The sequence below is a fragment of the Apteryx rowi genome, unplaced genomic scaffold, assembly GCF_003343035.1.
Source record: "Apteryx rowi isolate R43461 unplaced genomic scaffold, aptRow1 scaffold_179, whole genome shotgun sequence".
Classification (NCBI taxonomy): domain Eukaryota; kingdom Metazoa; phylum Chordata; class Aves; order Apterygiformes; family Apterygidae; genus Apteryx; species Apteryx rowi.
The window spans coordinates 380739-408437 of NW_020448074.1; the positions used below are offsets into that span (position 1 = coordinate 380739).

General features: G+C 35.9%; 1 protein-coding gene across 1 annotated transcript; it reads left to right on the forward strand.

The window, feature by feature from the left end:
- The first annotated feature begins 3865 nt into the window (after nucleotides 1–3865).
- LOC112963829 lies at nucleotides 3866–22920 on the forward strand. The gene is made up of 10 exons (XM_026061253.1): nucleotides 3866–4620; nucleotides 4908–5106; nucleotides 7247–7455; nucleotides 9831–9936; nucleotides 11484–11657; nucleotides 12429–12528; nucleotides 16654–16751; nucleotides 18512–18617; nucleotides 20776–20859; nucleotides 22720–22920. The coding sequence occupies exons 1-10, from the start codon at nucleotides 4596–4598 to the stop codon at nucleotides 22753–22755; spliced, it is 1137 nt and encodes a 378-aa protein (XP_025917038.1). The 5' UTR covers nucleotides 3866–4595; the 3' UTR covers nucleotides 22756–22920.
- Nucleotides 22921–27699: the final 4779 nt, after the last annotated feature.

The following is a 27699-nucleotide window of genomic DNA, read 5'->3' on the forward strand; positions in this document are numbered from 1 at the left end:
TCAGTAAAATGTCAGCATGCAATAGAAAGTCAGTAGTATATTAACTGTATTAAAGGAATATCATGATCCATTTAATTAGAACAACTCACCAGATTAAAAAACGTAAATTTACATTTATGCATCTTTCTTTTAATCAAATTTAAAAGCACTGGGTTTTATTTAGCACACAGCATGAAGTATCTGTGTTTAAAGGTTAGCATTCAGCAGCTATGAACTTGAACCAGAGAAGAAATTTGGTGTCAAGTAGAAGAACAAAGCATGTGTACAGACTGGTACTTTACACTCCTGCATCACTTCTAATGGGGGATCGCACCACTTTTTAAATTCTTTTTTAGTGAGGTGTATGTGAATTTCTCTGCTCTTAGATGAGGAAGCTGAGTGTGATTTGGAGATCTGCTGTGAAGTAATGTAATAGCAGGGCTGAGAAGCGGTCTTAACTCTAAATAATCCCATGTGTAAAACTACCGTGAGGTTGGGCCTCCAGACAAAGAAGTGATCTTTCAAAATCTATGATATGCCAGGCATTGATTTTTATGGGTAACTATTCATGTGTTGAAAAGTAAAGGTTAAAGTTTACCTTCCTCTGTTAATGTGACTGCATTTGGCTTATGTTCATAAGCAGCTCGTTCCTGTCAAATGAAGAAATCTCTGTTGAGATTTTATCAGTTACAAAGAAATTTCCAGAGCACCATCCTAAAAACTAATGCTTGTGCTAACTTCAGTGCAAAGTTAATCCTTCACAAACTTTGTGTGTATCCCCATTTACTCCTATATAGGTCTTTGGAATGACAAGAGGCATTCACAGAGAGGCCATTGCAGGTTCAGGATCTTGTTTGGCAGTTAATGTTTTTTTCAGGGAACAAGTATTTATCATTAAGGTAGATTGAAACACAGGAAAATGGACAATTTTGGCCTACTGCCAAAACTGCAACGTGCAGCACTGTGTAAACTGAGTACAATGCAACCAAAGTAATACTTAGCATTAATATTGCACTTTTTTATTAGAGAAGGTCACTAAAGTCACTGTAATTTTGGAATTGAACTACTTGGAAAAAAATCTGTGGTTTCAGGGAGAAATGTCATCCCAAATTCTCTTCAGTTTATTTCCAGATAACTCTGTAGGAAGCAGTGATTTTAACTACTCTCAAACTTAAGGAAATTTTGTTTGCATCCTCATGGCTAACTGTCATTCAGGTAAACCTTTTCATGCAAGTGTGACTATTTGGCTTTCAATTAAATGTCTTTACAATACTTAAATCACATGATCATGATAAAGTAAATTGGCACTACAGAGCATAAGGAGTGTTTCTAGGTTAATCTAAGTGAATAATTAGATCTCCAGGTCTCGGCGCTTGGAATACTAGACAGAGAATCTCCATCCTCGTAGTGTACATCAAGACCTTCAGTGATGGCAGTGCCTGTTTAGCCTGAAAATGCTCAAAACATACAGGTCTTGTTGACCAGGATCTGACAGTCAAGTTTCTCATGTTCAGTACTCTCATAGCTGTGACAAAAGGTGAGAGACAATTTTATGGGAAACCTTTCTGCTTACAGCACATTCAGCTCCATTTATGCTGATTTTATGAAATACAGTTCTAAAGCTTAGGAATGTATGAATTTAGTAAGATTAAACTTTTGGAAAGACTGGCCTTTATTTCTTGAAGAGCACTGTTGTATCACTCTTGCATGTTAGCCCACTAACCTTTATTTATTTTGTAGGTCAATATTAAAATCCTCTCCCTTGTTTGCAACCTAGTATACAGCTGAGGCATTGGAGAAAGCATGAAGCTGAGTGTGGTTTGTTACTTGTATTTTTCCCTTTCCCATTTTAATTTTTAACTATCTATTTAGAAAGAATGTTACAGTTTGTTGCTGAATGTTGAGAATTTTGAAAAGACTTTCTAAAAGAGAAAGAGAAAAGGGGGTGAGGTGCAGAGTTGTCAGTTGGTTTGGTTGCCATTCATCCTTGCCAGAGGGGTATTTCCTTTGTTTTCTCAGAAAGGAAACAAGGTTGGAAAAGAGAGAAATTAACCAGCAAAACTAGTCCTAGATATGGATATCATTACCAGATTCCTTTTCAGCTCCAGTCTCATCTGCTTTAGTTAGCCTCGTGGCCAGCTTGCCCTACAGACCTTTCTGAGCATACATTCAGTCTCAAAGGCACAGAGAAACTCTTCTTTCCCTTTCTCCCACCTGTTTTGTAACTTGGCTCAGGCTGACCTTCAGGGTACCTGTGGCAGCTGAGGGCACTTCCCCCTTCCAGGAGTTCTTTTGAGTTCACAGCCCTACTGTGTCCCTTATCACATTCCTTCTAGGTTTAAAGGCTTCCTGCTCATCATAATATAAAGACTGTTAAAACATTTGAAAAACAAAGTGTTGGTTGTACAGTGTATCGTATCAAACTCTTGATCTGTAGCTTATTCATAGCTTCCTAGAAATCACCCATTAAATAAATAATAGAAATAATTTTAATAATAGATGTAAATAATAGCAACTTGGTGTTGGAGCACCTTCTTCCAATCTTCATTTCCCCCTCCTACTCTCCTCTCCCTCAGTTTTGCAGCTTCTGAAGTCATTGGCAGGGAGGAATAGATTTGTGTGAACACTTACAAAAGTAAAGATTTTGTAAGGAGTCGAAAGGTAGCAGGAGTTTGCTTTTTATGGGAGTTAGGTAAATGTTTGGAGAAATAGTGTTATATCAGTAATCTACAGGTAAACTTGTGTAGATGTTTTTATATTGGAAAAAACAATTTAGAAATGTGAGTCTGTAGAATCAAGTACCATGACTGAGTTCTTGAGTGAAGGTCAGCTCTGAAATTGAATAAACAAATTTTTTAGGGGAAATTAAGTTTGATATTGAAGAGATTTAAAACCTCCAGCACAGAAGAGATCAACAACACCAATGAAATGCTGTTCTCATGGCCCTTGCTGTTTTTTGTTTCCTATTTATTGATCTAAGACTATCATCCAAAATTACAACTTTTGTATAAGAGTGTACATATTTCCTAACATTCACTGCTACTTTAGGACTATGGTAAATGAATGGTAAATGAATACAGGATACAGAGTAACTAGAGAAATAAAATTCTCTCTAGTGGCCTTTTCTGAAGCCAAGTAACTACTTCCCTGGAGGAGTTTTGCACTCTAGGTAAATGTATTTCATTTGCAACATGATGCAGTTACCATACTCTTTCGCTATTGTTTATTTTGCACCCATCAGTAATATTATTTATAATGACAAAAGGATTTTTTCTCAATTTATTTCTCTGTAATTTTTTTTCATTGACCAAAACAATATTGTGAGTAATACTTTGTAGGAGTTAGCTTTGATTAATTAAGGCAGTCAGTGGGCTGTTGATACGATTCTCTGAAGCCAGTGGTAAGCACTGGGAGTCATTCCCATGCAATAAGATTTCAAGCATGACCTATTATAATTACTTAATTAACTATCACCACTGTGTATCATAACTGATATCTTTTGAATAAAGGAGGTTGTGAGCCAATCGTTCTTGACTGAACCAAGACCAAAATAACAGTCCACCACAATCTGGTATTTATTAAATTACAAAACACTTTATTGCAGACTCAGTTGTCTATATGTAGTAAATTGGGGAAATTAATGTCCAAAGAGAGGGATAGTGGAATAATTCATCCTGTTCTAATTTCATCTTTCTCATGTCTCAGGGAAACTGAATGGCCAATAAGTGTTGATGCGTAAAATTACTGTCAGTGCAAAGTAGGACAGTTTCTCTATTGTAATGCAAAATTACTCACAAATATTCTATTCTCAGTCTGGCAATAGGTTACACAGTTGATGTTTTAGAACTCACATATAGGCACAGAGCTCACCTATAAATAGTAGCTCTACCAGTTCAAAAATAAAATAGTGTAGAAGTGTACTTGACTGCTTTTAAATGTAGTTACGTGCAACCCAGTTTTAACATGAAATATTTGTAGCGCTGGGTTGTAATTATGTATCTTGTCTTACAGTTTATAATATGCAAGCTGTATGTGGAGTCACAGAAATCAAAGTTTACAAATGTGATGTTGCTCAGCATAACAGTCTCTATCCTGCCAGTTGAGTACCATCTCCTGTGTTGTATATTCTGCTGGGTTTTTTATTTTTCAATTTAAAAGCTTCAAATTAATAGAGCTTTTGTTACCTTTTTAAGATTGTTGCAAGCCATAGGTCAGAAAATTATAGGTTTCAGGAGTAAGAAAAGGTTAATGACTGTGAACATCAGGAGATCTACTTTTTTTAATTTAATCATCTGAATTCATTCCAATATTTACACATCACAGGAATTTATGGGTTGAGAGAGCAGTTTTATGCTTAAGAGTTTACAAAGGCACAGCATTCTAATGTAGATGGGGGAAGGTGGCATTGAGGAGCAGTCTGAGAGCTTAGGGTAACATTTAAATCATATCCTTACATCTTGATAGCTCTCTACATTTTCTTTGCCTATTTTTCCATGGTACAGTTACTTGCACTTGGATTAATTTTTGCATACTTTTGAAAGAAAAAGAACCTGAAAGAGAGAAGATTAAAACATCATGTAAGGAGGACAATCTTGGAGGAAAGGTGGGAAACGAGTATGAGACACACGTGGGAGGGGACAGGTAACAACTTTTACTGAAGTGCAAAGGGGAAGTAAATTGGCAATACAAAAAACCCTTCAGATTGCTATGTGGGAGCTGTGAGCCCATCTTGCATTCCTAACTATAACATTGTGGATCATTTGAACAGTGTAAATAACAACATACTTTAGCTGTAGCTGGAAAAAATGCTCACCTTGGTAATGGTGAACAGGAAAAAATTCTAGTAAGACTTTAAAAAGTAATCTAGGGAAAGGGAAAAGATGCTACATCCCTGCCTAAGATTCCTTCCCCTGTCTTACTTTGATGAGACGCAGGATTTTGGGACAGTCCTGAGGTGTTGCTGGATGAATTTGGAAACAGCTCATGGTGCCAGCATCAAAGCCTGGCTTGGAAGAAACTTGTGCCAGCAGAGAATCAGATACTTGCAGGTAGAGAGCTGAACCTCTGGGATGTAACTTGGTATATGGTCTTTCTCATTCACCATGTCAGAGGGGAAACTTTGAGAAGGTAATAAACAGAAATGTTTTCTTCCTCCTCCTTTATTTCCTTCACCAAGGTACTAATTTGGTCTCACTCTTTGCCACTGCTTTGGTTACATCTTATTTCTGCATATCCCTGAGATCTTCTATTTTCTTTTAAGCTAGCACCATGTAAGCAGGTGGGAAGTCACAATGGAGACTGGCATCACAATCTTTATCTTTCCCATGGCCTAAGGCTCATGAAATGGCAGGCTGCTGGGATTGCTCAAATCAAATCCTTAAAACTGAAAAAAGCAGAAGGCCTGTAAAATGCTAGACACAAGTGCCGTGTAGAGCAGCTGCATGTGGCTGCTGTGTGTTTTCTGTCCCAAGAGAGCAGTACTGAAAGCTCTGTCCCCTGACAGGGACCTGTCTTCCACGATTTCTTTGGGTGGCACTCAAATTCTTTTAAAAAGAGAAGTGAGTGGGGAAGAGTAAGGAGTATAATGTGCAGGAATCTTGGATGTGTGGGGAAGATTCAGGGACCGGAGAGGAAGACTTGCATAGAAGCATTACTGACTGAATGTCATGTAGAGAAGAAAATGAGTAGCAAGAATAATTCAGTCTCTTTTCTGAACTGTAGCCTAATAAGGCCATCCTTCCATCTTAGTTTTCAAAATACATTTCTGCTTGTTTTCCTCTCTGGCTCTTTTTACCAAGAATGCATCTCCCCATTTTATGCAGTCAGCTTTTTTACTTTCTTTTTTACCCATGGATGGGTGCAAATAACTCTTAATCTTGGAGAAATTTTTTCATTAGCAGATAGATAGATAAGCCTAATAAAGCCACTCTCTCTGGTTCAAATCATTCTCTGCCTGGGGGATTTTTTATAAAAACAAAATTATCTGAAAAGAGAGCTAAGACTTTCAGATGTATTCCTTTTCGATATCACATATGAAACAATGCTGTGTTGGGTCACTAATAAAATCTTAATAAGAGTTATCATAAAATTGCAAGTGGTAGTGTTGCTATAGTCAGCACTGTAATTGAAATGTATTTATGTCACTTATTTGTGAACTAATATTCTGGCTGGGTGCTAGCATACAATAGATGTCCTCATCAATGCAAGCCTCCACTTAAGCTAAAACTCATGCATTAACTTTTCCAAAAGAACAATGCTAAAAATACCTGGAAAAGTCAATGTATTTTTTTTTCTGCATATAGCCCTATTCCTGAAGGTGAATCTCATTAAAGTGGGTATTTGGATCCTTCTGCTTTTAAATTTTTTGTGAATCTAGGGGAAGAAAAGCATGCTGTAAAGTTAGGTTTTGTTTCAATTCCAACTGTGGTCAGTTTAGCCACAGGTTGTGATAGGGACTAGAGTCTGGTTATTCATGGGGATAAAATAAAAATATCTAAATAAAGTTGTAGTTTGAACTGAAATAAGTCTAAGTGTAATTCCACATTTATTTAAAAAAGTTAAAAAGATTCAGAGAAATTGGGGTAGTGTAAGAATTTTTGTCTAGCCAATACAGAAATTTCAGAGTTAAGAAAAAGGATGCTTAACTTCCTTTCAGAATCTGGTTTGAATATTTATAAACATACATGGCAACAATGAGGAAGGATATGTATGATAGTTAATGTCAAACTATGGGAGAAATTTGGGTAAAATCATGAAGTTACGAAATCATGCAAAATTCAAAAAGATAGCAAACAAGTTTTCTCTCAAACTGGACGTTGGTTGAAGGAAGAGGTGTCAATAACATACTATTGTGCTCTAGCAATGCCTTGCAACCAGAGCTGCAGTAATTATTGTAGCAAGACTTAATTTGTTGTAGGAACAAAAACGTCTTAAGAACATCATCCTTAGGGTGTTTATCTGTCTTTGACATTTCTTTAAAAACAGAATATATTCAAGGCACCTTGTATTCAAATACATTCAAGGTTTGTCATCTTTAAAAGGTAACATAACTCTAGAAGGAGAACAAATAAATGCTGTGACAGATATCTTAGTGTGTTGCAACTCATGTTATTAAAAGCTTACTTTGCATATGTATTCAGATATTGAGAAGTTCAGAGGTTAATGAAACATATTTTTATGGAACTACTCAGCTGCTGTAAAAGAAAATACATTGAAGAAGTTACCAGGAAGTTGTATCTGATGTAAGTTAATTAGTAATTCTTTATAGAGAAGGATGCTGTAAAACAAGCTCAAAATCCATGATCCTTGACTTGTTGCACAAAAAAACAGTATCAGAAAGAAAAGTGTGTTCTGCTACTGACAAAGCCCAGAAGAAATCGTCTGTTACCACAGTCGGCTTCAGGATGTCCAGTGTTAAAGTCTTGCTTCTCGTTCTGTTGATGGCCAGCGATTCACTGTGTCAACAAGCTTCAGAACGTAAGGAATGGTTGCATTTTTGCTTTATAGCTTGTCAAAAAAGGGGTGTTTCTATCAGATTTCTGGCTTACCTATGGTATTATGGTATTGCAATACCAGTGGTATTGCTTCTGATAAAATTCTCCTTATGGCTTAGGTAAAGTTTATTTTTAAATATGGAAAACCAACAAAGATGTTAAGACCTTTGTGTGATAACTGCTTTATATATGTTTGCTGTTACGTGTTTCATAGCTCTTGAGTTCTCTACTGCCAAGATTATGGTGATATTTTGTAGAGACATGGGTATACAAGGCAAAAATGCTTGCACTTTTACCTGTTATTCTGTACTTCTATGCATTAGCAAGATTACAGCAATATGAATTACAACAAATATTTTCTGGTGTTTTCAGGCCATTTTGAGTTGACCTGTCAATGTCAAATAGGATATATTTTTAATGAGTAAGATGTTTGGGCTCATTTTTTCAGTAAGAACTATTCAGTGTATGAAAAAAATATATACGTACTTATTATAGAAAGTATTTCTAGAAATATTTTTGGAGATGAACAGGGAGAAAACTATCAGTAGTTAAGAGCATGACAGAATGCACAGAAAAAAGATTATTTAAAATGAGTTATACGGAAATGTCTCTGACTTAGTGTATATAGTATTGGGCAGAATTTTTTTTAATGGGAAGATTTCATAGTAGTTTGATGATTATTTATTTATTTATTTATTTATCACCACTGTTCTTTAACTGGTAGCTACCAGTTACTGGTAATTAGGTTATTTTCTACTCCCTCAGTATAACAGCACTAAAAGAATTGTAATTCTACCACTGGTCATACAGTTAACTAAAAACATTATTGTTTTTTATCTTCTGCCTAATATGGTGCTAAATACTACCAGTTTGGGGTTTTTTTTCAATGTTCTGCATTTTACAGTCATAAAGTACGATCCATATTTACAGTCTTGGAAAATGCTCTGATTCTGATGCCCTTTTGAGAGAAAGGGATATGATGTTTTTAACTAAATTTGTATGAATGGAAGCCTTGATCACTGTGTAATTGTAATTTCACATGGAATTAGAATAACTACAAAGATACACATTTAGATTTATCTCTGATTTACAGTAAATATTGGATTAGATTGTATTGGGAAGTGGGGAGGGAGGGAGAAGAAGGCGGCTTTTACAGTTGAAATAAAGGCTGCCTATAGCATAATTTCTCTAGCTCAACAATGCATTGGTCATGAATTTGCTAATCCACCTGTTCATGGTGTAGAATCCCTGCTTAGAATAACAATACAGTAATGGTCCTAACTATGCTCTGATGCAACTTTCTTCTTGCCTGTTACCTGGATAGGTTCAGAATGATCTCAGAGATTCCTTCCAGTTCGGGCCATAGGGCTCCATTCTAAAGGGATATCCTCTTGTTCAGAATAGCTTATCCAAAATAATATTCAGCTGTATGGGTTGTTTTGGTTTTTTGAGTATCATAATAGTGTCTGGCCTTGCAATGTACATTTTTCTAGTTTTTATTCTCTCCTTGAATTTATCTGGTAGTGTATTGCAATTGCTCATTCAGTTATACATTATATGTCAAGATTTCAGGTACATCTGCCTAAATCATAGGCTTTACTGGTTTTATACCAGAACCTCTGGTCAGCTTGTAGCCCACTGATACGAATGATGACTACAGCATTCAGTCAGTCCTATATAGAAAAGAAATGGGTAGCACAGAATATAGGGTTTGAGTGTCAGGCATGGTGAGTTCTGATGTCTGATTAAGATTGATGATAGGAAGTTATTTTTAGACTCCGAAGTACTGTAAGCACTCAACTTCTAGAACATAATTTACAGCATACAGTGCTTGCACAGTAAAAGAGATGGGGCAGAACCCACGTTAATGCAAAACAAATCCTTTTGTATACCAACTAAGGAATAATCCCAGTGCAAAACACAAAAAGTTTTTTATGAGGATTATATATAGAGGGTGTGACTCTCAATGGGTTTTCAGGTTTCATGATTTCTACCCTTTGCCGAGAATCCAGAGATTATATATAGGACAATTTAGATATAGCCACACTTGAATGTTATAATATAATTATGATAGAAATCATAATAATATGAGCTGTACAATTTACTGGCTAATAAAGGACAAACTGGAAGATGAGTGCAAGTTACAAGTAAAGTAATTTCAGTGGGTAAATCTTCATTCCTCAAATCATTTCAAAATCGTGAAGGTACAAGTCATTGGAAAGTATGATTCAGTATCGTTTACAAAGTATTTCATATGAAGCCTAAATTTCTGATGTAAATTAGAAATACAGCCCACTAACAATATATTACATATATTTAATTGCATTAAATAAATGTTTGTTTTATTTTAATTTACAGCCAACTGCACAGGAGTTGGTGACTTTCAGGACTGTCTGGGTAATACAGATAACTTCTGTCCAACTAATATTTCTTGTCAATGTAAAGATGAAAAACCTTTTTGTAGGTAAGGATTGTTTTAAATATATGCTATGTAAATGCAGTTCATGAAATGTATTATTAATGATGAACTAAAATTAGACCTGCAATGTGATCCATGAAAGAGGATATTGATCTTCATTCACAGTCTGCATAAACTCATAAATCTGCTACCAAACATCAGATTAAGGATCTGAGTGAGCATTTTCCTTTTTAGAATGTATGTAGGTCATCAAATTCATAGTTTAGATTACATGTAATTATTATAATCCTCAGTTTTGACATGCTCGATGTTGTCTCAGATATTTTACTTATAAACTGAAATAAGCCTTGTAATGTCAAGTTGCTTTTTTTCCAATTTGATCCAAATTTCTTTAGAGTTTAAAAATCATTCAGATACATAAACTCCCTGTTATCCATTATGTATTGCTTATTTTCTTTAAAAAATATCTTGTCATTTGAGTGGAAAATGTTGTTCCCTTATCTAGTATATATTTTTTTACATAGAGTTAGACCCTTAGACTTGTTGTAGCAGGAAGTCAGCAAGAAAATACCAGTGCAGAAGTTCGTCTGATTACCGGAATGATTCAGGGAAATAATTTCTCTATGACCCAGTTACAGCATTCTGTTGTTCATGCAAACACAGCTGAGCCACAGTTGTAGCCAATATACCAGATCAGGTAAATGAGTATGCCGATATCAAGCTGTCTAAATGTTAGCTCAGTGCAATTCCAGACTAATAGAATGCTACATTCCTGAAACTATACATATGATGGAAAATATATGTCCATCTCAATATAAATACTGCACATAAAGTAAGACAAGTATTTTCACTACTGGGGATCCAATTCAAACTTCCAGAAAAGGTTACCCAAATCCATAGTGTTTGCATCAGCAAATGACTCAAAATGCTCTTCAAAAGAACCTTTCCATCATAACAGTGGCTAGGGACATTCCATTCTAGTGATATCCTTTCTATTAGCAATGCCAGTGGTGCTTTGGGAGGGAAAAAAAAGCCCTGAATTAAAAAGTGATTCAGTTTTAAAGAAAAGCAACATTTTCATCCCATTATCATTTTTACTCTTAAAAGCAGAGGAGACATATTCTGTGAATCCACTACGGGTTGTGTTACTGCTTTTTTGTTGGAGGTGCATCAATATCATAGTGATAGATAACAGTGTGATATTTCAATTATATCTTCATAGGCTATTTGGGAATTACGCAAGTTTTGTCATACTTACAGCTGGCCAAAAATCTTTGACCTGAATCATACAGTGATTAGGATAATATACCCTGTTTTCAGTACCGTTTATTATCTTGGACTCACTGCTATGCTAACTTAGACACATAGTTCTTGGTTCATGGCAAGTGACATGGCAGAGTGCATATGCACCAAATCTAGAATAAGATGTGTATCTCAGTTAAATAATATTTTCAGATAGATAATGAAAATATTTAATCTCTTGACCCCTCTAGTATTCAATAAATAATTATAGAGCAAAATATTTTCATTTTTTGTATTACTTATTTTTAAATTATGATAATCTTGCTAAAAATTAATGTTTTTATTCACAGATGTAATTACTTCAGAGTGGGCTGGAGGGAATATTGGTACATGGGTCCCAAATGCAACCAACTTTGGAACACACTGGATTTGATTTTAGTAGCTGTTCTTCCTGCAGTGGCACTGTCTTTCATAGTTGGTGTAATATTTCAGTGTGTGTACTACTGTAAAGGTAGAAAATCCAGGTAAGTTATTCTGGACACAGTTAAAAGTATTTTTTATAATCAAAATGGAAGTAAAGCAAAAGAAGTCTGGTATTCTGATGAATTTTTAACCTCAGGACATTTAAATCAACAAGCTTCCCATATAGCATGCTCTGCCAAAATATTCTTTACACAGTTTAGAGATAAATCAGGACATCTTATCAAAGCAGTTTACAGTTATTCAGTTCTTTATCATTGCATGCAGAACTTCACACAAAATAGGTCATTGTTTCTCTTCTTTAGGACTAACCAGGCAAGCTTTAAAAATGAATATGTCCTTTATCTGGCTTACTGCTTTAACTGAAGGCTACCAAATCTGTCTCACTGATTTATTTGCTATTAAGTGTTGGCTGTATTTCTACAAGTTAAAAAAACTGGAATAAGACCAATAAACACTGACCAAGAGTCCTGCAGATTAAGCACTATTTCTCCCATTCTGTGATACTAGGCACTGGCAGTTTGAGCTGCTGTTTGCTTTCAGTGCTTTGTTTTTTTTTCACTGATGTCTGTCCCAAGTATGTAGAGAATGTGGGGGGATTTCTTCTTTCATTGAGCCCTGTTAGTGTGTACTATTGGTGCTTCCTCTATCATGGAAGAACTGCAAAAATGTGTAGCTCTCACATACTCATTGTCACAGTACATTTAAACTTGTGATATGGCTGTTGAACAAATCTGCAGCACAAAAAGATTCATGAGGACCCTCAAAACTATTGCTAAAGCAGAAAATTCACATTGAGTTTTTCCCTCCACCAGGAAACGGAGAAGTCTTCCACACCATGAGTCACAGCATAATCCTGCATATACTGCTGAACTGGCTGATAACTTAGGACATGCTTCTCAGCAGCTGCCAAGGGTAAGAGAAGAGATGTCGTTACGTGGTGCACCTCGCATGCTACTAATTCCACTGGAAGTCAGACATGATTTTGTGACTCAACAAAATGGTATACAAATAGCACAGAATTGTCGGCTAGTAAACTAAAGATAATCTGAGTTTAAAATCTTTGTTTTATTTACTCAGTACTTGGTTTCCAAGATCATCTCGGTGCATGTGAGAAGGTGAAATTCTTTGTCAAGGATCAAGTGAATCTAGTTTGCATAGGAAAAAACAAAGAACTAAGGATTGTTTAAAAAAGATATCCTAATAAACGTTACCTACTAGGCCAGTTACAAGATCATCATTAAGAAGAAAGGTAATTTGTGTATGAGATCAGGCCACATGTTCTAGCCTCTTCACTCGTGTCCTCACTGTGCTCTTCTAGCTGACTGGTGCTCATTCCAGCCAGATCAGCTCCATGAACTAGGTCATGTTGTGGTAAGACCAGTACTAGTGCCAGGGCAAGGAAAGAGGCAGGGGAATGTAGCCATAGGAGAAGAGTTTGGGGCTGTCCAGACTTTAACCAGTATAAGCTGCTGAAGAGCCACACCCACAGTTTCATTTGACTGTTAACTAGTTATACCCCACCAGAAGAAAGACTGGCTGTTCTGCTTTAAGCTTTTTTTCTTAAATGAGGTCTATCAATAGTGATTTGGGTTGTGTTCATGAATGATCCGGTAAAAAGGGTTGCTAGTAAGGTGGCACATTTTGTTGATGATACCACAGTACTCAGGATAGTTTAAAAATAAGCCTTACTATGAAGAAATACAGAAGGAGTTCCCAATAATAACTGACTGGACAAGAAAATGACAAATTAAATTATTCTCAATAAATGCAAAGTAATGCACATAAGAAAACAGCTTTAATTTTGCAATGTGATAATTATCTCTAAATGAGAAATTAGAGCTCAGAAGAGGTATCTTGTGTAGAGTTTTCTGAAGATGTTTGTTTTGCTGCTCACATGTAATCAAAACGACAGGAGCTGCTAGGGATTTTAAGAAGAAAAAAATGATACAAGGAACATTATTATGCCAGTGTACAAATCTTAGTTATGCCCACATTTTGACTACTGCATGTAATTTTGAGCCCCCCTCTCAACGGGGGATGTAGTACATCCCGAGGTTCAGAGGCATCAGTATTGACTTCTGTATGAGGACAGACTGTATAAGAAATGACTCTTCCCTCTTTTTAATGCAGGAACTGGGCAATGTCAAATGAAATCAGGCAAGAGTTTTAAACAGAAGTACTTTTTTGTAAAGTACGGAATCCAGCAGGATGTTGTCATGGTATAAATTGGTTTAAAAAATTAGACATATATTCTGAAGGGTATTCAGATTGGGTGTGTGCTTTCAGGTAGATAATTTCCTAATTGTCCCAGCTTACTGTGCTGTGGTTCACATCTCAGAGCAGCCTGGGGTTGCACAAACTGATTCCCTTCTGATTAAACAAAGTAGAAGACATGCTTTAACCTCTAATGAACATTCAGTGCCCAGGTCAAACTAGACTAATCCAAAGCAAACCCTTCTGGAGTGTATAAAGTCAGTGTGGGTTCCCACTTGTACTGGTCCACTTTATTTGCTATCGCAAACGTAGCCACAGACTCCACTCCAGCTCAATCAATGCCTTAGATGCAGCTGGCTGGAAGTTATGTCAATGTATCAGTAATACTTCAGATGTTTACCCTGTTTTCTTATTATCTTCTTATGCTTCCACAACTGGCCATTCTCAATATGTTAGATGACCTGAATCAGTGAGTCTCTTCCTATATTCTTATGTGCAAAAGTAGATTTTGCAAGTACAAGATGCTTGTAAGAGTACAGGTAAAGAGACCTAGTAAAGATCTGATCTATGTAGTCTACTTCAGAGACAACAGATCAGGCTTATTTCTGGAATGAAGATGTATGGGGTCATCAACTGGTGCAGAGCAGCATAATTGCACAAATCGATGAAGACAAACCACTTGTTACTAGCTGAGGATCTGACCCTCTATGAATGAACACCACACAGTTCTGTGAGCCCAGAATCTAAGATTAAAACTTTATGTGAATTAGAAGTATTTGTTTCAAATATATTTCAATCCACTTTTAACTGAATAAAAATTCATGGGAGGGCTTAATTGCAATAATGTGACCCTTCTTTCCTTTTCATGTTGTGAGTGATGCCTTCCAATGACATTTTTGGAGGTTGGGGGATCAGCTCAGATAATCAGGAGGATATGGCCAAATATAGCAAATGTAATGTTTGTCTTTTCTCAGCTGCACTGTCTTTTGAATGATAGTGCATAACTACTTAATGTATAAGCATTTTCGGCACAGTTCTGGCCATATGTATTTAAAATTCCCTGCCTACAAATGAAATAGGTATTGGGGCTAGAATATTTAACCATTTCCTGGTTTATTTTTTTTTTCTGTAAAGGAAGAAGGCCCTAAATCAAATCTGAAGTGGAATTACCTGCATCACCTTTGTAACGGAGTATTTTACTGGGACCTTTACAAGGTTCCTGTGAGATAGGGTAGATTGAGTCATTTACAAGATTACAAAGGTAATCTGTGACTGAGCTGGGATTTGAACTTTGATCCCCAAAGTGCCAGAGCACTGCCGTTTTGACTAAGGTAACGACCTGCCAATCATCTATGTTAGGCGAGATGTTCTTTGTAGTAGAGATCATCACTTGTATTAGTGAGTATCAAAAAGAAAAGATGGCTAAATAAATTTCAAAAAGAGAACAGGAAATATGAAATACAGAGAGAGATGAACAGGAATATATTTTATATGTGTTTGTTCCCTCACTCATTTTTATGGAGCTGTACTTTTAAGTGATCATGTATAAAGGAGTGTATACTCTCTGAGAAGAAGACAATGTATGCTGTCTGCAGGAAAAAAAAAGAAAATAATCTAATCTGATATATTCTTTGCTGTTAAATAAGTTGTAAAATATTACCATCTTGGAAATGCTATGAAAAATAAATGAGGCATGAACTTACTTTCACCAGGAGATGGTGCTGTTTAATTTAATATATAAATAATTCTGAATTTGATATATATGATGCTATCATTTTCAAGGTTTGAATTAGGCCAAATCCTGTGTTAGGCCAAATGCTGTGTTCATGTAAGAAATTGTAAAGTATAAAGAATGACTTCAGGTAAGGGCTGCAGTACTTCCTACTTTCTCATATTTCAGATGGCAACTTGTAGCCCAAAGGTAGTCCATGGCATATGTCTGCTTGCCTCATCTCCTGGGTAGATATGCTAGACAAGGAAACATAAGCTTGTAAAAACTCTGTTGTTTATTGTCCAAGCTTTTGCTTTCATGACGACAAGGCAGACTAGTGCGTACATTGCTCTGTGGTCTGGGAAACTGTCACCAAAGCTGTGAGCGAGGCAAGAGGAAGCTGAAATTTGCCTCTGATAGCTGCAGCTCTTGCAGATGAACTATGCTGAATGTTGCTCCTCTCCTGAGGTTACCTTGTTTTGAAAATTACTTCAGGTCATTATATTTTTACATAAGGAAAGATATATTTAGAAAACAAACATCATTAATAGTTTTATAAACAATATAGAATATTTATTTTGATTCTTCATGATGTTTTCCTTCTTCCTCTAGCAATACATTTGGGAAGACAGAAGCCAGTCTTTAGCAGTATTAAATTGATTTTAATTATCAATCACTGTATTTAGTTTAATTTTGGACTCAATTTTGAATAAATCAGGGTAAACCCACTGTGGAGCAACATCATTTTGGAATGTTTAATTGACAGAATCAGCAAAACTTGCAGGCTTTGATAAGACCCTTAATACCTAGTTTACTTAAATGCGCAGAGACTAACCTTTGGACTGTTTCCCTATTATGCCTTAGCGGTATGTTTTTCATGTTACTCAAGTATGTAAAGGCCTTTCTTCCTCTGAGTCTTTTAGATAAATTGCATTTATACATATTAGAACATGTCAATAAAAAGTAGACCAAGGCAGTATTTTGTAACTGGTAAACAACTGGGTTTATACAATTTTTTACATCAAAGACAACTGCTAATATACTGTACCTGATAAGCTACTTCTGTAACTTGTCATTTTGCTCTGTGAAACCATCTTATCCCCTACATATAGGATGTCTGGGTTGGACAAAATACGAGAATGCCAAAAGTTCAACTGACAAGACAAGATTTTGATCGGCACTCAACCCCAAGTCAGTTAGAAGATTACAGGTATGCTGCTGTTCTGTCTTATTTGCTCATTTACACTTTATACGTGATCTTTGGTTTGGAGACTGGAATTGCTGTGTAGTTCTGCCAGTGTCATGACAACAATGGCTAAGCTTTTGACTACATTGCTCATATAGGTTATTTTACAGTTTGAGTCCTTGACAGAGATTGTTTTTCTGAATTTTTTCTTATATATATTCTAATATATTCAATTCAAACAGTGTTGCTGTAAGAATTCTAGGACTATTTTGTGCATCATTAGTAATGTGAACTAGTACACAGGACTAAATCTATCAGCTTGCTGCATAAGACTTCATGTTACCTAGGTTTTATATAATATTTCTGAAGTATGCTGACTTAAATTCTGTTTTCCCCATGTATCACTAAAAATAAAAAGTTAGGATATATTTCTCTTGTTTCTGAAGCTAAATCCTAAAATACTGATTTATTCATAGGCTTGTAAAAGAACATGTATGGTTTTCCTCTAAAAATTACAAATGTATTCATTATGACCATTTTGTAGGAAATGGTAGGCAAAAGAGGAATCAGAGTTTCATCAGTTGTGCTTTTTCACTTTAATCCTTCTCACTAACACCTACCAACTGTTGCAGTCCTTACCTGCAACTTTTGCAGAGAATGTATTTACCGTGAAGGAACTAAATGATAGCAGAGTATTTTCCTCATAAAGTGTCAAGCTTCCAAATTCTCCTACAGAGAAGGAGTAGAGCTTTCTGATACTTTGGTCTATTGAGAAGGTTTTATTTTTTTAATATACAAACATTGAAAATGTTGAAGCTATATCAGGTATTTAATATGTCATCAAAATAACCATAGAACCCCGCAGCTCTAATAGAGTTTACATAAATAAAGGCAATGAATACCCTAAAACCATACAACCCAGATTTGAAATATATGCATTTTATGTGTAAAGAGTTTTAGCCATTCAAAGATGGTTTATGTGATTAACTACAGTGCCACTTAGAGTTTCTGTTTATATCAGAAACTTTGTATTTCTGTTTACTTGCAGAAGAAATTGTGTGTAGCTTTTATATTCTGGGAAAATGTATCCTATAAATCTTTATAATATTACTGATACTTTAATTCAAATTACTCCCCAAAGGTGTTCATTTTCAGGGAAGATTTTGTCATGAGAAATATGACTTGAAAAGCTGAAAAGCACAAATGAATAGCAGAGACTACCAAGTAAGATACAATTTAGTAATTTTAGCTGACGTTCAGTGCAAATGGGCAGAAAACAAGGAAGAGTTATTAGCATTTTTGCCCTAGTATTCCTGCATCTGGTGTAATGGATATTCTACTATTACAAAATATTTAACAAGAATTGTCATTGTAGAATTCTATTTACTATTGTGTTACTTTGCAAAAGGACCCAAATTTGAAAATTATATATTACAGCACTGTTCAGTGACATAAAACCAAATTGGGATTGGTGCTATGTCATAACAGAATGCACTAAAAACATGGAGCTAGATACAATCCATATTGTAAAAAACATGCTCAAAGAGAATGTCTTGCATCTCTAAATTCACTTATCTGTATTTGCAGGATGAGGGTCTGAGGGTAAAATGAACTTATACGAGACAGGACATGTAGATGTCTTAATGTGATTGCCTCAATGTCATGCATGCAGTAACTCTGTGAGCATTATTATTTTTATATTTCATTTTAAACAAATACTGAATTAAATTTGTAATATGTTCTTGTTCATATATTTATTTATTTATTTATTTACTTTTGCATAGTCCCACCCCAGTGAGGAGACCAGATCCAGTAAGGGACTATGATAGATTTGCCTATCCAAACAATAATTTGCCTTATGCAGATTATGCAGAGGAGAGACGGTATCCGGTATGTATAAATAATATATGTATGAGTATATGTTATATCATCTTGTGTCTTTATACTGAGAACAAGTTATCATCATTCAAATTGGTAGTATTTGTGTCACTAAATAAAGATGTGACCTAATAAAAGGCCTACAAATACCTTTTACTATACAGGTATTTTCCTCAAGGATATTATATATCTACTAATTCTATGCTAGACTGGATAATTTTTGCAATGATTTAATCATTTTCTGAGTCATTTACACCTTGATGTGACTACTCATAAAAACAGGTTTTCACTGAGCTGAGGGATGGTTGCCCAAGACAGCCCTTTCAGTGAGAATAGACACTGGAGTCAATGTAGGAATATCCCTGCAGCTATAGCAGAGGAATTACTGGCATTCTGTGTTCTAACTCACTGTACAGTGAAGGGAATTTGGTTGACATGAAAACTAAACACTTAAAAGTTCTGTGTCAGTTTCTCCAATGCTACGCCTTTTTTGTGACAGCATAAGTTTTGTGAATTTATTGGAATAATGCAATAAATCAAGCCATTAGTTTCCAGCCATGTTGAAAACTCCTGTAATGGTAATATAAAAAACTCTTTTGCAACAACTGTCTTGTTACATTTACTAACAATGTAAACTTGTTTAAAATTATAATAGTTTCCCAAATTCTGTACTGATTAATGATATAACTAAATATGCACTGATATGTCAAAAATATGACAGTTAACAGTACTATTAGTACTTTGCACTTTTCCTTTGAGAGTCTGGGGTTCCCCTTCCTCCCAAACCCAATAATTCAAATAGTTAAAGCTTCATGGAAAGTTGCTGTCATATGTTTCATGTACAAATAGTATGATGTCATGTTTCATGTACAAATAGTATGATGTATGGATAAATTAAATTATTTATCCCGTAACTTATGAAATCATTTATACAACTAAGTGTTCTATGAGACTTCTCTTTTTTTTTCCCCCTAATAATTGAAAGATTGGTAGACAAGGATTTATTTACTGTAAGTTCTTTCCGTGCCTAAAAAATCAGCCTCATCAAAATTGCAAAATGCATTAGCAACCTCTTTCTGGATCACAGCGTGATATTTCAGTAGTTTGTGATTACAATTTGCTTATGTAAATGAGCCTTTTGGGTTATTTCTATATGGAAGTTACCAATATTTGGTATAAATTGTTAGTAAAAAATAGTCATTTCTCTTCATAATGGAGTTTAAAAAAGACAAGATTGGTGAAGGAAAAGTTAACCATAAAAAGAAAAATTTTAACATTTTATGAAAAGAACACTCAGTTCAGAAGGACTCGTGTTTGAACTGCAGAAGAATGTTTAAAAAAGATGGGCCTTTGGAGTAAGCGAAAATTAATTAAATAAAATTGAGCTGAAATGACCTTTGACTGACCTTAAGCTGAAAATATTATCTGTGTATTTTACTGTACAAGTAAATTTATTGCCAGGCATACATTATATCCGAGCCTGCAACTTAATTTACCTATCTTGGATATCTAAGGTATTCTTTTTTTTCTATAAATGTCACTTAATAGCTACAAAAATAATTTCATTAGCACAAAAATTTTGTGAGTATTCCAACTTTTAAGTGTGTGTGTGTGCGCGCATGCATTCCTAATTGCTTGCTATTAACTCAATGGAAAAATGATAAAGAAAATACAAGATTCTCCTTCTAGAGTAGTGGTTTTCCATGTGGAATCTGTAGACTTGTGGTCAGTGGATTACTTAAAAAGGATCTGCAGAAGGTCAAAAGAAATGTAAGTGGCCATATCTGGCCATGTTTTGTCCTTCATGTTAGCCCTGTGATTCCTTTGGCTCTCCTGAAATGCCACAGAAGCCCCCTCAGTTCTTAAAAAATTACTTTAATAGCAACAAAATGTTCTGAAGCTGCTGCTGCAGCTGCTAAAAGGCCCTGCTGAAACGTTTTTACATGTTTCAATACCTGTTTCAGTTTTTGCACACAAAGTCTAAGATACTCAGTTATTGGCATGAAAATAATCTTCCACAGATATTGCTGAGTACCCATTCATTAGCACATAAATTCAGAAACTAATACTCAAATCTATAAACATAATTTGATTAGATAATTGTTTTAATAGCAAGCATATGAAGAAGTGTATGTCAAATGCTAACAATTTAATTCTAATCTCTTTGCAGAAATACGATGTAGCAATGTATCCTAGATCTGAAATGTCTCACAATGCTGCACGACCAAGGGATGGTCCAAATGATGAGAGATCAGTAAGACCTTATGGGCTAGGACACTCAGGAAATAGATATAACTACTAGAAATTCTAAGAAATTCTTGCAAAGAAAAGATTTAGAAAATAATTATAAAACAAAACATGATGTTTATGAAAATATCCGATTTATTTACAGTGTAATTGATGACAATTTAACTTTTTTTGAATACTTGATTTTACATTTAGTTCATATAGCTGCTTCTAAGTAGTGCTTAAATTCTTAAAATCTATCAGGACTTCTGGGTTCTTTTGTGATTATAAGTGTTGTCCTTTGCCTGAATGACAAGAAATACCTATCACAAAAAGCTTTTCCTTGGGAAAACTCATGAGAAAGGAAAAAGTCTTCTCAAAACTCAGTATGAGAAATGACAAACATGCATGGTAATCATCATTCTTCCTTTGTTGCTTCCCAGCAAAGGGAAGGTTTAAATCCTCATTAAATGGAAAGCGGGGAGGGGAGGCATTTTTTCTTGTTTCACAAGAAGTGTTGTTCAAAGACAGCTTCTGCCAGATAGTTTTCGCTTCTCAGTGTCTATTTGGCCCATCCTTTTATTTGTAATGTTTGCTCCACTCTGTGTCATGTTCTCCCTCTCTGTGCATTCTTCTGGTTCCTCATGTAATGCTTTTACTAGGCCATGAATTTCTCTGTTGAAAATTACAAAGGTTCTTCAGGACAGCATAGCATGCAGAGTCTGCTGTTTCCTGACTCTGACTTTTGTTTGTTTTTTCCCTTGAAGAGCCAATATTTAAGGAATGAAAACCACAAATCAGATACAATTTTGAACTGTGTAGTAAAATCTGTATTCTTGCGTACACGGATGACCTACAGAATTAGGTAGAAGGGATGGTTCTGTTCTCAGGCATTGCCGCTTAGTCTCACTGACTCTGGTAGCATTGCACAAATGTAACCAAGGCACTTGGCTTTCCAGCATTCCAAGATGCAGTCAAATACTAAAGTATTGACTGTAGCCACCTGAGCCTATGAGCACATTCCATTTTCCCTTGCTTCTTTTTCACTTTGTGTCTTCCTTAAATAGTTATCACTTTGATCCTAACAGCTCARATGTTTTGCCTTTTGAAATACAGTGGCTTTCATTGTAACCTGTTTTATAAATAATTAAAATAAACTGTGGAAAATCAGCTACCTTACAGTTAACTAATAAATAAATAAGATATTAAAGTCCTGGATATCTTTCTGATCTTTCCAAAAAGTCTCAAGCATATTTTAATATTAATAATAAATTATTCCCTTCCTTAGCTTTAGATAATACGTGAAACTATAAAACAAATGAAAACAAAATGTTAAGGTTTTAGAAAGGTGAAAATATTGGTGTTTCTTTTCTATAAATCACAACACTCTTTTAACAGCTCTATGCCTTATCTGCATCCTGACGCTCTCCGTGCTCTGCACAACTTTCAGTTATTGCCTGGAGTACATTGGCTTTGCTATGCAAGTATTTTAGTAGAGAAGCCAGAAAACTATTCAGACCCCTCATTTTATTTCCTGTTCCTTGCAAGAGTTAGTTGAATAGGTACAATTTCCTGCTTGGGAAGAAGGAAGGGTGGCTCTGAAGTTGGTAGCTTTTCTTGACTCTAATTAATGTGCCATCCTAGCTAGTATTCTCTAAATCTCCAGCCCCAATTGCTTTTTCTAGTGTCTCCCCCAGTGTAACAACTATCCAAAGTGGGTCAGTTTCACTGTTTCTGTTTCTTTTCCTGGAAGAGATCAGTGGACATTTAAATCTGGACCTAACACATATTGAGGGCAGATTTGCCAACTGTTAAATTAAATTGTCTAATGGTAGTAGAGGAATTTTTCATGGATAGCTGAAATCTCATGCACCACATTCTTTAAAAGGAATCCAAAGATTGTCTGAGCGTGGACTGCTTGTGAACCTGTGTTACAATGCTTTCTGAGACTGCAAACAGCCTGGAACAATGCCTTTACATGTCAGCATTAACAATTTTGTTGCTGATTAAAGCACAAAAAAGACAAAATGTTCATAATAATAACATCTGCATGGCCAGCTTGAAGAAGCATCCCGTTCTGGCATCACAAAAGGATGAAGCATGGAAGAATACCATTGCTTTTACATGTCTTGCCAACTGTCCTTTCTATGGACATGTTTAATGAAAACAACCTACTATTACTCTTCAATTTCTGTTAGAAATAAAAGAAGTGAAAATGGTTCTCTCTATATTATCTTCAAAAGCATACAGAAATGGTGTTGTTACTGCATCTGTTTAGATTCTAGGCTATCGGTTTAAATTATTAGGACCCCAGAAAGTCAGATCCCAATATATGTCTTATGTCTGAATTGCTTCTTTTTCTCTCACTTCTTCCAGTAGTGCCGTGATTTAACAAACTCTGGTGGTTGTTGGCCTCTAGCTCTGTCCACCAACCTGTAAGTGATCATGATCAGTTTGATATCCCACTGCTCCTCTGAAAAGGAGATGAATAACGGGAGAAAGACGTGTCAATTCTCTCAAATATACATGGTGCTGGCAAGGAGAGAGCTATCTGGAAGGTATGCACTCATGCTGCTTAATTTAAAGTGAATAAGGTTTCGCACAGAATGAAGCTTTCCTCATCAGGCTTTTGCTGTCTCCTGCTGAGTCTCAGGCAGATCAAGAGTTGCAGGACATCAGCTACATGGACAGGCGCTGCTTCTGATACATTTTACCACTCACTGTCAGATCATGAATATTGACATCAGGCAGTGTATGTGAAAGAGAACTGTGAAGAAGCTGCTTGAAAAACTCGGATGTCACTTTTAACAACAATAATAATAATACCTCTTTGAAGATGCTATCTGCCAAGCATCATGCTTTGGTTATTTGCTTTTTTATCGGGAGACCAGAGAAACTCTGTAATTCTTTGAAACCTTTGTGTTCTGAGTTGAAGGATAAGAAGCAATGCTGGTCTTTTGCTAGTTGGTGTGGTTACGAAGGGCTACTTCCCCATCAAGTATAAATGTTATTAAAGTAAGTAAATTCTTGGCAGATGGTTTTGATGGCCTTGTTCTAATACCTGAGTATTTATGTTTGTCTGAAGTAATAGGTCACATAGAATGTCTTCCTACTGTTGATGACAAAAGTGTCATTTTTTGGAGAACATACTTCTTTATTGTTCATCATTAGATTCCATTGGAAAAAAAAGGATATGATATATCAGTACCCAGCCATGATGATACCATCTTGATTATCTAAACTTAGGAGGATTTCACTTCAAGCATTCTGGCATATATTCACGGGTGTTTCAGTTTTTGTGTATTCTTGGTGATTCAGCACTGTGATTTTTGATATCTGGATTCCTGTGATCTTAGTGTCTGTCTTTTTTTTTTTTCTCCTTTCTTCTGATCAATGTTTTGGATTGATTTTCCTTGTAATCGCTGCCTCACTCTGCAAATTTGCATGTTGTGTCTGATGTTGAATGTTGTGTCACGCTGTTGGCAATAGCCTTGTTGTTGCTTGTTGCTGTTTTATGCTCATTTTGTTTTTGAAATTTCCCTTGATGCTACTCCAGAAGACAGAATCCAGCACAGATGGGATTTTGTTGAAGAAAGGGATCATTAATCTCACTGTAGTTCTGCTTTTCTGAATGTATCACCTTGCAAGATTCTTGCTCACTTCCCCAGGTATTCAGTTTTGTGAATACCTTTTCAGGTGTTTTTCCTCTCATGCCTTATTTGTGTTGATCAGTTTGAAATCATTTTCTCATTAGAATGTCTACCTATTACTTGAGCTGCAAGAACTGGCTAGAACATTCTTAATACTATATTTACAATGGTGAATACATTTACAAGTGATATGTTATGGTCAGTAGCTTTACCCCACTATGCTATTGCCTACAACTTAAAAGGAGCAGGAGGTGGGGGGGGGGGGGGAGAGGACCTTCAAATGTAGGAGAGGTCTCCAAGTGTTATGCTAATGAGATAAAAGTCCAAAAGTAAGAATCTAGTAAGAATTCTAAAAGAAAAAAACTTGCAAGTCTGTATTTAACTATGAATTGTAGTTGTGTAGTGCAAAATGAAATTTACTTACAGGTTTTATAGGTGTTTTGTGCCATTTTTGACATTCTGTGCCCTTCCATCTGACTCCCTGCTGCCATCCCAGAAGAAGGCAAGTCTCCTGTTAGGTCCTTTATCATGTCTGCTGTGTCTGTATTGGACATCTTAGGGCTTCTGCAATGGCATTAGACATTTAGGCAAATGAATCATACTATCCATCAACAAAATTTGCTTGAAGTGTACCTTTAAAGGCAAAATTTTACAAAACAAGGATCCATAGAAATATTTCTATGATTTACCTATATTTCAATCAGATGAAGAGAACAATTGCTTATGTTTAGCTAACAGTGCTGGAAATTCAAACATTACAGTACTAAGATCTAATCAAGTTTGTGCACTGATCTAAGTCATTTTCTAAACTGAACACGTGTGTGTATACTAAAATTCTCTTAGCTTAAAGGAGGTTTAGAAAAAAACGGTTACAACATGTTTAGTTAAATCAGACAACAGACCTTATGGGCTTCTATTCAAGTCATAGGGTTTTGCAAGTTTACACTTTCAAGTGTACTCCATTTTAGGTGTTGGAACAATTTTGCTAATGTGGTTATAGAGGTATATTTGCACTAGCATGATCCTGTGGGTACCATAGGAACACATTTAGTTTTGCTCCAGCTGGGAATACCTACATGGGTTGAACCCAAATAATTGGGTTCATGTAATTACATTGATGTAAAACTGCACACTATGACTATGCAAAGCAAAAGAAAATATTTCCCAGTGTTCCTGAATCTAGTTAAACATGTACTTTCTAGGTATAAGACATAAGTTTTGAATGACATGATATTATGTAATTTTAAATTTTAAAAATCATATTTTTATTATTTTTAATATTACATAAAGAGCCAAAGTTTGAGGTTTCTGCTGTACATTATGTATGCAGGTAATGACTATGTCAATTATCAGTAGATTTCATCAATTTAGTTGTTAATAGTAAGTTATTAAATTGTAAATACTTAGGACCTACACTTCCAAAAGGATCTGTCTTAATTCTCCAAGAGGCTACAGATTTTTTTTTTTTTTTTTTGGTAGTTTTACCAATATTTTATTAAGAGAACTGCTCAGGTAGAGATGCTGATATTCACATAGGCGTACCCAAGACAGCGCATAAGCCATGTTGTTAGCAGTTACTACTGTACTTTATGCCAGCAGTTTCCTGCAATTTAATATCAGGGTTAAGGTTTTCTTAATTTTATTCTTAAAACTAATAATACTGGCAAGAATGTACCAAAACTTGGTACTTGTACTAACTACCAAAACCCATGTCATTGATGGCAAGACAATCATTGATGTACATTGATGTAAAGACAATCACAGCTGCCTGGCTGAGATACCTTTATCTTTCCAAGGAAATTAAGGGTGGATGAGAGGACAGTGACTGCTGCATCAGAGTTCAGGGTTTCCAGTACATTCTCTTTTGAAAGCTGAATTTTGCACTCTTTCATCTGAAATCTATATGTATATTTAGAGCTACTTGAAGACTGAGTCAGAGATAAGGCTGGACCTGAGCTTGTTTTCAGCAGGCAATTTCCAAAATGTATTGTCTTATGCATGTGCAGAAACACACATACACAAAATATAATTCTTAGATGTCACTTTTTGTTACAATGCTTTTCTACAAATAGTGAAAAGTAAGCAGAGGAGGAGTCATAGTGCATTTTTTTATCAAAAGAAATATCCCTATCAAAATATCCCAGTATCGGAAGAAATAGAATACCTACTATAAGCATAAAGAATATATTCTAATCATTAATAATTGTAGTACTTGCTTACATGTTTAGTACATGCTTACATGCTTAGTTTTGAAGTTCCATTAGTTTGCAAAGCAGTGGCTGTGAGACTTGTTACACTGTGCAGTTAGTTCTTTTTCATAATGCTTATTACTGACCAAAACATCATATTTCTGTTGTAGGAATAAGCAACTACTGTTCCTTTAATTTTTTCAAAAAGTACAGTGTTTGATATTTTATTTCACTTGTATGGTCTCTCTTACTGTGGTACCTGAGTGTCTTGCTTTAGATTATTTATCTTTACACTCTTCTCTGAATTAGGGAGGTGCTGGTTTTGTTAATGTTATTTTCCAGTGAGAAAATGATGCACAGTAGCTAATGGTCATATTTTTAGTACTTCAGAGCATTTAAAATGTAAATAATGAAGTGAAATTCAAAAAGCATGTCTGCATCTCACACCTAATTAATTGCATCAGTATCTCAGTGGTAATTACACGCATGCAGGTTATGCAAAAGCATTTCAGAGGAGCAAAATTCAAAAATGCATGATTTGTTCTAAATTAGTGGTTCCGCCATATTCCTCCCCTTTGCTGTTGTGGTGAGTGCACTACAGGGCATCTGTGGAAAACATGCTGGGGAGTGACTGGGATGCTTTGGGCTTCTGGACCTGTGGTGATCTTGATGCAGTTTAGGTCCGCGTGGAGGTTAAAACGGCAGCTGCGGATGCAGTGTGCTCTTAGCTGTTTCGTGATAAAGGGCTTTGTTTGAGATGACCGTTTTGCCGCTAGTGGGCCATTCGCAGCACGTGTTTGTCTGAAGCGTGCCCGCCGCAGGTGCCTCGCGCCGAACCGCGCCGGGCTTGGAGCGGGCTCCGGCAGCAGCCGCGAGCCCGCGCCCGGCCAGCCCGCCGCCGGGCACCTCTCACGGCGACTCGCAGCAGCAGCCGCGTGAGTCCCGCTCGGCTTCGGTCCCGATCCCCCGGCAAGCCCGGCGGCGCCCGCCGCCCCTCCCGCCGCGGCGCGGCGCGGTGAGGGCAGGCTG